This window comes from Pygoscelis adeliae, unplaced genomic scaffold, assembly GCF_000699105.1.
Source record: "Pygoscelis adeliae isolate BGI_AS28 unplaced genomic scaffold, ASM69910v1 Scaffold88, whole genome shotgun sequence".
NCBI lineage: Eukaryota > Metazoa > Chordata > Aves > Sphenisciformes > Spheniscidae > Pygoscelis > Pygoscelis adeliae.
In genome coordinates this window covers 2,048,966-2,061,549 of record NW_008825616.1, presented here as the reverse complement: position 1 = coordinate 2,061,549, position 12,584 = coordinate 2,048,966, and the positions used below count along the sequence as shown (strand labels likewise).

Below are 12,584 nucleotides of genomic sequence, written 5' to 3'. Positions count from 1 at the left end.
CGGTGGCAGAGCTGAAGGATGCAACATGGATAAATGGTCATCAGAAAACCAGAATCAAAATCCTAATTTCTTTTTCATGCTTGGGATTATTTCCCCTCATGCCTCCCTTTTTCAGCCTATTATAAACATGCTTAGCTATAGCCAAGTTCAGAAACTCTGAAGGCATCCTTCTTCAAGTGTGACGTGGTTTCACATACCATAAGGGATCAGTTCACTGCGTGTCTGTTGCTTTTCATGGTGAAAGAACAATACATAAAGATCCAGATCTTGGGTCAACAGCACTCACAAATAACACTGCTGGATACAGTACTATTTTACCTACACAGGTGTGATTTCTTGCAGGCTGGTATTGTTATTTGCTGTTTTGTTTTTACTAAAAAAATTATAGCCCCAACTACATGAAATCAGCCAGATTTCAAAATAAAACTACTTCTAGTTTTAAATTGAAGTTTGAAGGGCCATTACATGTAATAAGAATTTCAAGTTCTCACTATTTCCCATTTTGGAAATCAAAACCCAAAGACAGAACAACCTATAGGAAATAACCTTCAGGAAAACTAATTATTAACATTTACCCACAAATGTGCCTTGTGTACAACTACTGTAAGCAGGTACAGAATACAAACTGTACTCTCCAAATGCCTCAGAAAAAGTCCATGTCTCAGGAAAGCCTGAAGGGAGTCAGAAGTTTTTGGAAAAAAGCTGGAGGGGACAGAACTGGGTCTCTTTGACCAAGTAAGTTTCTCAGAGCCAAGGACTGTTACTCCATTAAGACGGATACTCATTAATGAGAGGAGAGCAGAACATCAGGTAATGAGATTATTAACGTAACACAAGGATTTATTTCTGGATTGGTTTATTGGGAGCTAATAGGATAAAGAAGAGTATAAATGCTGATAACCTGTGTTGTTGGGGTTTGTTTGGTTTTTTAATGCCTAACTGTCAAGGTATTCTTGATCCCCACACACAGAGGTGTAAGACCCCTGCATCCTTCAAACCTAGGTTAGAGGTAACAAGCTCTGAAATGGTAACTCTTAACTCATTCTGTGTGTCCGACTTGCTTAAAGGCTCTGGTAGCCCCAGGAGTAGCCGTGACCAGGTCACCCAGAAGAGCAACATCTCCTCCTCCTTCTGCTCCCCCAACCCTCACTTCTCCTTCGAGCAGTGCTTGGAGAGCAGAGGGCCTGACAGACCATACACATGTCTGTTCTGGAGAGAACTGTGGTTGGCTGAAGTGAACCATGGGAATGAGGGGGGAAAAGAGCTGGAAAATGTAAATGTCCAAGAAGAGGGGACTTGGACAGGAAGAAACATCTCGTTTTCTCCTTTTAAAGGGGAGCAGATGAATAATGACCCAAAAATTTGCCCTGAGCTAGTCTTTCTCAGTAAGAAATGAGCTATACATAGAACGAAGAGAAAGGGGAAAAAACAAAGAAACTACTGACCCAAGGCAGAAACAGCTGAATTTCAGAGTGATGTCTGTCTATAGAACTATTTATTAATTTTAATAAGGTCTTTTTACCATGAACTGTTAAGGTTGCTGTTGTCTTCTGGTCACCACAAACACACATGTAATCTCCAGCGTCTTTTACTTCTAGGTCATGAATGATCAGCTCTGCAGTGGTGCCAGGCTGTCTCATTTGATATTTGTCACTTGCTTTGAGCACTTTGGACCCTATTTTCCACTGCACTGGAGCTGCTTTGGTTAATTCACAACGCAGAGAGACTGATGCTCCTTCTAGGACTTCTTCATTCTTCAGTTCTTCCTTGAAAAGCACTGGCAGGGCTGGGAATGGAAAGTCAATAGATAGCGTATTTAAACTAAGACCTCTGCATTTGTGATCAGCATCATGAATTCTCAACCGAAGTTCAAATCTGGCCAAGTCAGAGACTTTAGCCACTGAAGTTGAGGTTATCACTATGGAGATCTGGAAAACTAAATCCAGCAGCGACAGTAAGAAGAGAAATGTGGAGCTGACAGGTCAAAGTACAAAAGGCTGTATGGATTCAAGATGCAACCTAAAGAATTTATCACAGGGCCACCCTCCATGGGGGCAGGACATCTCAGCTTGTCTAACAGGAGCATTTCCTAGGCACTATTCCTTTAAATTTACAGCAGAGCAGTTTGTCTGCATGGAGAAACAGTCATGTCCTCAGCTGCCTTTTCAGGAATATCAGCCTAAAATTAAATGTCAGAGCAAGAAGTTCTCCTTTCCTGAGCACAAATTAATTCCTAGGAAAAAGCCTAAAGCTGATAGATACTTCGTACAGCAACAGGGTGTTTCAGAGAAACAAAAAATGAACAGTCATCTGCAAGTTTAATTTACCATTCACTGTCAGAGAAGCCGTGGTGTGTTGATCTCCACACACACAGGTGTAATCCCCTGCATCCTGCAGCTCTAGATCACAAATTTCCAGCTCAGCAAGGGCATCATCCTGCCGCATGATGTATTTTTCGCTTGCCCTGAGTATTTTGTTTCCTTTCTTCCATGACACAGCTGCAGCCTTGGTCAGCGCACAGCGCAGAGTGGCTGTTTGGCTTTCCATGGCTTGCAGGTCCTTCAGTTCTTCTTTGAAAAGTGCAGGCAGGGCTGAAGGTCACAAAACAGACAGAGGACATTAAAAATGACACGTGGCACACAGGTGATGGGAGGGATCGGGTGGTACAGAAGCTGAGAACATTTTAGGGTGGAAAGAGTTTCCTTTCCTCATAATTCTGGAATATTGGTCAAACCAACGGACAGAAACAGAAAAGCAGCCTGGATGCAACCAGATCTTAGAGACAGCTTACAAATTTAAAGAAACAAATTCAGCCATAGGTGAACACACAACCAATAACAATGAGCTGGTAGAGAAAAAAAACACAATAATACAGATATATGTATATGTTTTTTACCATGCACTATCAAGGCAGCTGTTGTCTCCTGTTCTCCACACACACAAGTGTATTCTCCAGCATCTTTCAATTCTACGCCACGGATAAGCAGCTTCATGACCATGCCCTCCTGTCTCATTTTGTATTTGTCGCTGACTTTGAGCAAACTGCTTCCCTTTCTCCACTCTACTTGAGCAATCTTGGTCAGCTCACAGCGCAGGGTGGCTGCTTGACCTTCTGTTACCTCCTCATCCTTCAGGCTTTCCTTGATGCGTGCAGGCAGGGCTGAGGATGCAATGGGCAGAGGGTTAAAATGGAGCAGCAAACACAGCCTCCGGGTGAAGGGCAGGGGTGGGGAAGGAAAGGCGAGGGCATCAGTGGGGAGCTGTCTTCGGGCCTGATCTCACATCTACTTTAGGCATCAGGTCCTAAAAACACTTTGTATTAGGAAATGGGATGAAGGTTTATTCCCTTAAATCACAAAATGCAAATTAATTCTCATGACTATGACATGCAAAGTCAGACTCAGAGGAACTATGCAGAGATAACAATGAACAGGGAGAAAAAAATGAATTCAAACCATAAGCTTGATAATAAGGTCATCTAGGTGAAATTGGTTATTACCATGTACTGCTAAGGAAGCTGTGGACTGCTTATCCCCGCACACACAGGTATAATCACCAGCATCATTCTCATTTAGATTATGGATCACCAGTTCTGCAGTGACATCCTTCTGCCTCATTTTGTATTTCTCGCTAGGTTTGAGTACTGTGTGTCCTTTTTTCCACTCCACTGAAGCGGTCTTGGTCAGCTCACAGCGCAGAGTGACTACTTCACCCTCCGTGGCTTCCTCATTTCTTAACTCTTCTTTGAAGAGAGCAGGAAGGGCTGAGAAACAAAGGAGCAAACATTTTCATGATATGCAGTTCTTGGCCACCAAAAAAAAAAATGATCCTTGATGTTTACTGGTATCTCTCCACCCCTAGTTATTGACATGAGGATCATCTCACAGAAGGAAGATACTAATTTGTATCATAGCCACAAAAGGGCCTCAAACAGTGGGTAAATTTGCTGATTCGGTTAGAGGCGTATGGAAAATAGCATGAATGGGAAAACTTCACGTTAGGCCAAAACTATAACTTTCTCGGTGTAATTCAGCCCAGGAAAAAGTGATATAGCAGGTTACACCATCATCAGGAAAAACAGCTAAAGAAAAAAAAGAAAAGGCTTTACCTTATGTGTTAAGGAAGCCTACAGACCTAGTCTGAGAGTTAGAATGAGGCTGAAGAGCAGAATTGGAGAGACCTCTTGAAAGTGCTTGGGTAACGATAAAAAGGAAAAAGAAAGACGATGTCTCCATTGTGGAAATCTGCTATAAGACCTTCACACCAGGAGGTTCAGGTGCATCCCAACACCCCATCCCTTTTGGAACAACTAATAGAATCATTCAGAGCACCAGACTGGATGGTAATGTGGTAATATGTACTGTGGGAGCAATAGGATGGGACAATGTCTGCTAAGGCTTTAGAATGGGGTGGGGACCACTTTTGGATATAGACTATATATGAAAGAGCAGGAGAGGAGGATCTCCAAGTCCTGACTCTGCCCAGCAAGAAATAAATATTTGAGAATACAGATGGGGAGGATAACTGGGCAGACACTAATTACGAAGCAGGGGAGGTCATGGATTTTAGGACAAGTAATGATGGAGAAGAGCAAAAAGAAATTCTGTGAGTGACAAGAAAGCAAGCTTCAATAGTTCAGTAATTAATTGTTGCATATGACCAAGCAGAAGCAAACTTAAAGGACAAGGTAGTTTAAGAGAGTGGAAATCTTCTTGAAGAAAGAATATGAAGGGCATAATTACACAGACTACCCCACTCCAAGGACCATCAGGAAGAGCCTGCCTAAATCATGAATCCTTCAATGTCCTGAAACTCGAGAGACCTATAAAATATAGGAGGCTTACATGAGTGCAAAAGAAATACTACAGAATGTAGAGGAAAACCCAGAAAGGGCAGTTTCCTGGCACGTCTCAAGAAGGTCAAGGTCAGTTCCACATTCCTGGACTTTGTCACCTCACGGACAAAGAGACCAACATGAAAGAGGGGCTGAAAGGCAATCTGCAAAATGATGCTGATGTCAAATATCTCCAGACACAGCTGAATGCTGTATGTAGTTGTATCCAGTGACTGGATGGTGAGATCACTACTCCAGGAGCTTTCCATGTTCTCTGCTCACAGTTCAACTTGTGGTTCTTGGCTGTATCAGAATATTAGCATGCAAATCCCAGGAAACCTGGCCAGCCTGAACTAGAAAGAAGCAGAAAAAATACAATGACATTCTGTAGGTAGGTTAAAAGGAAGAAAAACAACAAGGGAGAAGTTGGTCTACTAACTTTTAGGAATGTAAGTTGATGGTAGGTAAGACAGGGAAAGGTGAAGTGTTTAATTCCTTTTTCTTCTTTAATATTAAAAGTTAATGATAGCTAAGAAAGTTATAGGAATTCTGGCTAGGATAAGAGAAAAACAGATTAGAGAACATTTAAATAAACTGAATATTCTCAAAGCACCTTGGTGTGATGAAATTTGTCCTGGAATATTTAAGGTACAGGCTCAAACCAATATTAGAAATTAGCAGTTACACTGGAGAAATCAAAGAGAATGGGTGATGTTCCACAAGTATTGAAAAAATGGAAACTCAGAGGTGGAAAAGGTCTCACAAATTGAAATGCACACATTTAGCTCTCCCCGTGTAAACCAAGAGTCTAAGCTCCCACGACAGTTAAGAAAGATCCAGACAAAGTCAACGGAGCCAGTGGAGCTACGTGCCGACCAAATGTAAATGTCTGCTATATGGTGAACTGGATGCCTCCCTGGCTTCCATTGGCTGTGTTGATTAGATCTCCATTGACAATAATTGGAATTTAGGAACACTCACCTGTCTTGATCTACAAGCTGAATCCCACCCACAGTGCCTGTGTCTTGGAAAAAAGGGAGGAGAAGAGGGAGGCAGAGAGAGGGTCCAAGGAACTACGGCCATTGCAGCTTAACTTCAGTTCTTTGAAAAACATTGTAGCAATACCCTTGGACTTGCCAGGAGCTTTTCTTTTCGTGACGGAGTGGACTAGTGTCATATTTGTTGACACAGGTTAATGAACTTCAGTGAGAGAGAGAGACGCAGTATATGCCGTACACCCTGATTTTAGTAAAGCTCTTACTTTAACTACAGTAGGAAGCACTACCAGTTTGAAAACCACAGTCAAAGAATACTCAGCTGTGATTTACACTCACAATGAAAGAATGAGCTGAGCAGAGTTCCTCAGTACTCTGGAGTCCAGTATTATTCAGCGTTTTCTTTAGTGGCTTGGACTATGAAACACAGAGTAGTCATTAACTTTGCAGATGATCTCAAGCTGGGAAGGGAGAGAAGCTGAAAAGCACTTTGTTAAACAGGATTAGGATATAGAAGATCTTGATGAAGCAGTCGTGAAAAAAATAGGCTGCGATTCAGCAAGAGCAGGTGCAAAATACTATATTTAGGAACAATCAACACCACAAATACAAGATGGGAGCAATAGGCAGCAGATCTGCAGAGAGATATTTGGGGTTACCATGGATCACGGAGCAAAGGCAAGTCAAAAAATGCAATTCTGATGTGAGTAAAGCAAACATCATAATAGGGATATATAAAATGGAGTGTCATATGCAAGACACATGAAGTCCTTCCATGCTACTCCAGTCTGGCAAAGCCTCAGATGGAGCGCTGTAGTCTGCTTTTGGCCACCACACTTCTAGAAAGATGTGGGTTAACTGAAGATGGTCCAGAAAGCAACAAAGAGGAGCTGAAGTCTAGAAAACATGACCTATGAAGGAAGAGTGAAAGCATTGAAGGTACTTAGTCCAGAAAAGAGAAGACAGAAAGGAGACATGCTATAAGTTTTCAAATCTTTCACAGAGAGGAAAATAGCAAATATTTCTCCATTTCTACAGGGTATGGGACAAGAAGTAATGACTTAAGCCAGCTCGAGAAAGACTTTTGTTGAAATTAGGAAGAACTTTCTGGCAGTATTGATGGCTAGGCACAATGGAATGAGTGTCCAGGGGAACTGCAAATTCTTCAGCACTGGAGTGAGGCTAGGTAGGTGTGATGGTGACTTGGGGGTCAAGGATGGACTAGATGACCCATAAAAGTCCTTTCCAATTCTGTTTTCTATGGTTAAATTGGAAGTTCAAGACTGAAGCCGTCCTTGTTTTATTGGTAAATATCAAGATGAAAAAGTCTGGGCAGTAAAAAGAAATCAACTCATTGACCTACTGAATTTCCAGGTGAGAAAGATGTCTGAAACTACGTCCTACTGTCCTATGTTAATAATGGAAATAAAGTTTCCCTCTCGTCCAAGGAAAGTTTGCTGATGAATTTGTCTGAGGACTGTGAAGTACTCTCACACTATAATGCTGAATATTCTGCAATACCAGAATACAAATCTACATCATCTTTGGTCAGAGTTATATAGAAAAGTTGCATTGAATCAAGTTTTGTTTGCATTATTTAAAATTGCCCGTCAAATCCTAATGTAACCTGAAATCTAAGATCGCTCTTTTTAAGAAGTATGAATGTTCCTGCTGCTCCATCTCTCTAGGCTTAAGTCAAAAGTAAGTAGAACAAAAGACACAAGCATGTGGCATCTTTTGGCCTTCAGTGTGGTACAAAGCAGTATAGCTGTGCACCAACAAGAGCAAGGAGAAGAACACAAGGAAAATATTAGTATAGTCAATGGAACTACAGTTCTAGTTGGAATTAGATAAAAATCACAATAAAAAAAAGAATATCCGTTACCAACAGAATTAATGATGGCAAGATTAGAGAAAGAACTCATTGTGTGTCAGTACTGAGGCCTCCAGAGGAAACAGGAAAAACATCACACAAAAAATTCTCATTTCTGTTTTCTTTACCATGCACTGTCAGTGCCGCAGTAGTCTTCTGATCTCCACACACACAGGTGTACTCCCCAGCATCCTTGACTTCTAAAGCATGGATCAGCAGTTGGGCTGTAGTACCTTCCTGTCTCATAGTATATTTTTCGCTCAATTTCAGCACTTTGTGTTTCTTTTTCCACTCCACAGAGGCAGCCCTAGATAGCTCACATTGTAGCGTGGCTGTTCCACCTTCTGTGGCTTCTTCATTCTTCATCTCTTTCTTGAAGTGTGCAGGCAAGGCTGAGGAGTTCAAAATGAGCAGAATGTATGACCGTGGCAGCTATCTAAGTAACCATTTATCTGTGATCTGTCAACCACACGTGACAATCAAAGCCTTCCCTAATCAAATAGGATTGATAACCACTCTGGGAAACATATGATGGTGACCTTGGAAAGCTGGAGAACACCTTGTTCATAAGTCAGAGCTTTTTTTATAGTATGGTCTATGGCATGAAATGGAGAACCACACCAGTCTCAACTTCAAACTCGGCAAGACTGAGCCCTACCTTACTTTGGGTATTGCCTGGCACAATGGAAAATAAAGCCTAACTAACTAGAGCGTCTAAGTTCTATTGCAATGCAAATCGTTACTGAAAAAGTTCATAAATGAAACTATATCTGAGGCATCAATCTCACTTTTCCATGAGATTTCTCCTCAGAGTGGAGTTCTGCTAGCCGTCTAGCAGAACTTGACTGTCAAATTATTCTGACACACTGAAAACTATCAAAAATATCTCATCACCAAACTAATATTCTCAACTTTAGGATTGTAACATCTTTACAACCAACATCACGAGGATATGATTTTCCTTTTTTAGCAACTACTACTGAACGTGAACATCAAAGGAAGGACTTGGTACCATGATGAATATCTGAAATTTTTGCAACGAACACCTGATCTTTGCCTGATACTGACCAGTGCATCCCCATGTTTATGCCCGTGTCCAGCCACATGCTGCTAAATTCATCAGAAACGGGGCTGCAATTTCAAAGCTGATACTAGTATGCTCTTAAAAAAACAGCTGGTTGAAAATAATCCACTTAGTTTGATATTTTTTTCTTTTTTACCATTCACTGTTAGCGCAGCAGTGGTTTTCTGATCTCCGTAACAGCATGTGTAGTCTCCCGCATCCGTCAGATCTAAATCACGGATCACCAGCTCAGCAGTTGTGCCCTCGCAGCTCATGGAGAACTTGTCGTTTGGCTCCAGGGCTCTCTCTCCTTTCCTCCATTCCACGGCAGCTGCTGGCTTGTTCAGCTCGCAGCAGAAAGTGGCCGTGCCATTTTCTGTGGCTTCCACGCTCTTCAACTCTTTTTTAAAATGCGGAGGAAGGGCTGAAGATCACAGGTGAAGAGAGAGCACTTTAAAATTGAGGAAATACTGCATCTCGACTGCTCCACTGGATTAAAACCCTTTAATCTCTAAAGGTTTTAGAATATACAGTACCTGAGAAGCAAATGATTATTTCAGGGGCATCCCTGCCTTATGCTTTGCAATACACCACATTCAGCATGGCACAACTGAATTGGAAATCAGTGTTGTAAAACTATAATTTCAGTACTGGAAGGTACGCTTTAAAGGCATTTTAAGATATAACAATAGAAAGCTGATTCCAAGCTTTCAAGGAACTATGCACAGCTCTGTGTTAAGATTAGATGAACAATTACAATGAACACTATGTTATTTAAAGTTCCAGGCTGCAACGTATCATTCTCACCTGCCTTTCTCCGTTGTTATCATAACAGAGCACCTTTCTATTCCATTCAGGTAAAACAAGTGAAATCTCAGTGATATGCCTAGAGAAATTAATTAATGGAAATACTGCAAGTGCTATTTATGACTTCACCGAGGTCTTCATTATCTGCTTCCAGATTCCATTAACATGAAAGAAAAGGGACAGAAAAGACTGTATGGTGCTATTTATCAGTCCCAAGCGAAGGACTTTCAGTAAAAGATACTCCCAGGGGTTGATGCAGCTGTCACAAAAATTTAAAATAATAGATGGGATCAAGAACAGTTTGTGATCCTGCGTAAGATCACAGATGACAAAGCAGAAAACCCCTATTAAACTTATGTATTTTACCATGCACTGTCAGGGATGCAGTAGTCATCTTGTCTCCGCACACGCATGTGTAATCGCCCGCATCTTGCTCCTCCAGGCTATGGATTGTCAGCTCAGCAGTGGTATCCTTCAGTCTCATTTTGTACTTCTCACTAGGCTTCAGCACCTTTTGCCCTTTTCTCCACTCCACCGGAGTGGGTTTAGTTAGCTCACACTGCAGAAGAGCTGTCCCGTTTTCTGTGGCTTCCATACTGACAAGTTCTTTTTTGAACAGTGCAGGCAAAGCTATGGGATGTAATATAAACAGAGAGTACGTCAAAACCACTAACCAGACCTTGAGGAACTTAGGACTAGGTCCTGAGGCCAGTCCTTCACTGTTACAGGAAAACAAATCATAGAGTCTTGAAAACTGCATCTATCAGAACACTACTGCAGGATCTCACAGGGATAATTGTCACCATGACCTGCTTCTAACATTGACTTATGCAGCCTGCTCATCATTTCCCAGCTGATTCCAGTAGTCCTCTCTACCTATTTCAGTCTGAAATCATCAATCTTGAACACTAATGACCTGACTTCTGATTGAAAGTCATCGCCCTGGATGATGGCACTGCTGGCTGGAGATCTCTACCTTTTCTGACACCATAATTTATCTTTCTGGTTCTGAAAAAAATTCATAATATAACTTCAGGTGCACCTCTAGGCCATAATTTCCAAGGACATAATGGCTCTAATAGCAGGAATACAGGCTTTTTTTTAGCAACATTCAGCAAGTTGCTTTGTGGTGTGCTACCAAAGTAAAAGGGAAGCGACTTGCACAGGGAAGAAAGTGCCAGCTCAGAGGAGGAGAGGAACAGAAGTACCTCCAGCTTGGAGAAAGAAGAGGAAGTAAAAGCATGCAGAAAATCTGAGAGAGAGAGTTTTGCCTCCACAGTTTTGCCCCTGTCCTTAGAAGCATCTTATTCTTAAGATCTATCTCAAATAAAAACTATTCCTTCATCTATTGGAACTATATATGAACTACCTCTGCTGGAGGGGCAACCAAAGCTGGTCGCTATTCACCATGGCAGAGACAGGAACAAAATCTGTCTCACCACTCCCTAAGTCAGGACCTGCAGAATAATGGTTTGGGGTTTTTTTGAAAGTACTATTTCCTTGGCAGAACATATCACAGTCCGCAAAGGAGGAGGACAGTCATTCATTCCTGAATGGGAAAACCTCTCGCTAACTGAGCTCAGCGTTTTTAAAGATCATTCCTTCAAGTTAAGGACCGAAATCCACCGACGTCAGTGAGACGCAAGGACAGACCCTCTGAGAACAAGCTTGCTGCTAGAGGTCTGCTCACTTTTGGCCTTACATACAGGTGCCTTTTTCACTTTTAAAAAGTGAAGACTAAGAGGGAAATTCTCACAAGTCTTCTTTACTTTGCTATAAAGCCACCAGTTTCAAACTGCCAGACAGTGGGAGATGGGATGAAACACAGCCAGCAAAGCAAGAAAATGCTGCAGAATCAAAACATCAAAGCAAGTGGGAAAGAAACCTCTGAGAGAAAAGGGATCTCCCTGAGATACTGCTATCATAACGGAGAACGGCTTTTTTACCATGGACTGTCAAGACAGCCGAGGTCTTCTGATCTCCACACACACAGGTATATTCTCCTGTATCTTCTACCTCCAGATCTCGGATCAACAGCTTTGCAGCGGTATCTTCTTGTCTCATCCTATACTTATCACTCGGTTTGAGTGTCTTGTCCCCTTTCTTCCACTCCACTGGGACACCGACCTTGCTCAGCTCGCAGTGCAGAGTGGCTGTTGCACCATCTGTGGCTTCTCTGTTCTTCAATCCTTCTTTGAAAAACGCAGGCAAAGCTGAAGGACAACAATGTGAGCAGTGAGATGCAACGCCCCGAAGAGTTGAAATTAACTATCGATGTTTAATTTTCTTTTTCTCCTCTTATCTTGAACTGATTTATCAGTACAAGAGCATAGATTGTCAATAGTGTTCATGAATCAGTATGAGGAAAAAATGTCATCACCAGGAAAGGATACAATGCTTGCAGTAATCCATAGAGGTATTTTACTTGTACTCGGAGTCACAAATCAATACAGACAAAAGAAAAAAAAACAATTTTTTCCTGGGAAATTTCAAGCAAAAAGAATAAATACTAATCTGAAATTTCTGAAGAAAACAATTAGTTTTCTCATGTGACTTTTTAAACCGTAATGGGAAGATGTTTGGTAGGTTTTCAAATACTTAAGCAAAAGAAAAGATATTGTCCATTAAAAAAAATGAAACACTGGAGTTTCATTCTAAACGTCAGTTTGAAATGAAATTGTTCATTTCAATACATGGTGGGAAAACAAGCATTTTCACCTGAACCGACGTATCCTTTCAAACATGTCAGTTGCAGTAAAAATCAAAGTTCTCCCTGGGAACGGTCATCCCTTAGAAGGTTTGGGCTTGCTTTACATAGGAGAGTAACTGAATGCAATGGCAACTGGCCCGTACGTATAAAAGCACCTTGTTGTCCCAGGAATGGAGTATGGGAATAAGTTTCCATAAGGTTTCTATGAAACCTTAAAATCCCTAATTCATAGTCCCTTTGAGGCAACCCATTTTATTGGGCTTGAGCGTAACGGGGAGTTTAATAGAGGAACTTTCAAGGGG

At 41.5% G+C, this 12,584-nt stretch overlaps 1 protein-coding gene across 1 annotated transcript in view; it reads right to left on the bottom strand.

Moving 5' to 3' along the window:
- Positions 1–12,584, bottom strand: part of OBSCN (obscurin, cytoskeletal calmodulin and titin-interacting RhoGEF) — a 203,829-nt gene that overhangs the window by 101,637 nt on the left and 89,608 nt on the right. The window contains exons 47-54 of the mRNA XM_009333308.1: positions 11,519–11,785; positions 9,939–10,202; positions 8,923–9,189; positions 7,831–8,094; positions 3,500–3,763; positions 2,897–3,160; positions 2,328–2,591; positions 1,523–1,786 (exon numbers count right to left, since the gene is read on the bottom strand). Coding sequence (XP_009331583.1) covers positions 1,523–1,786; positions 2,328–2,591; positions 2,897–3,160; positions 3,500–3,763; positions 7,831–8,094; positions 8,923–9,189; positions 9,939–10,202; positions 11,519–11,785 — 2,118 coding nt within the window. The remainder of the gene's footprint in view (positions 1–1,522; positions 1,787–2,327; positions 2,592–2,896; positions 3,161–3,499; positions 3,764–7,830; positions 8,095–8,922; positions 9,190–9,938; positions 10,203–11,518; positions 11,786–12,584) is intronic.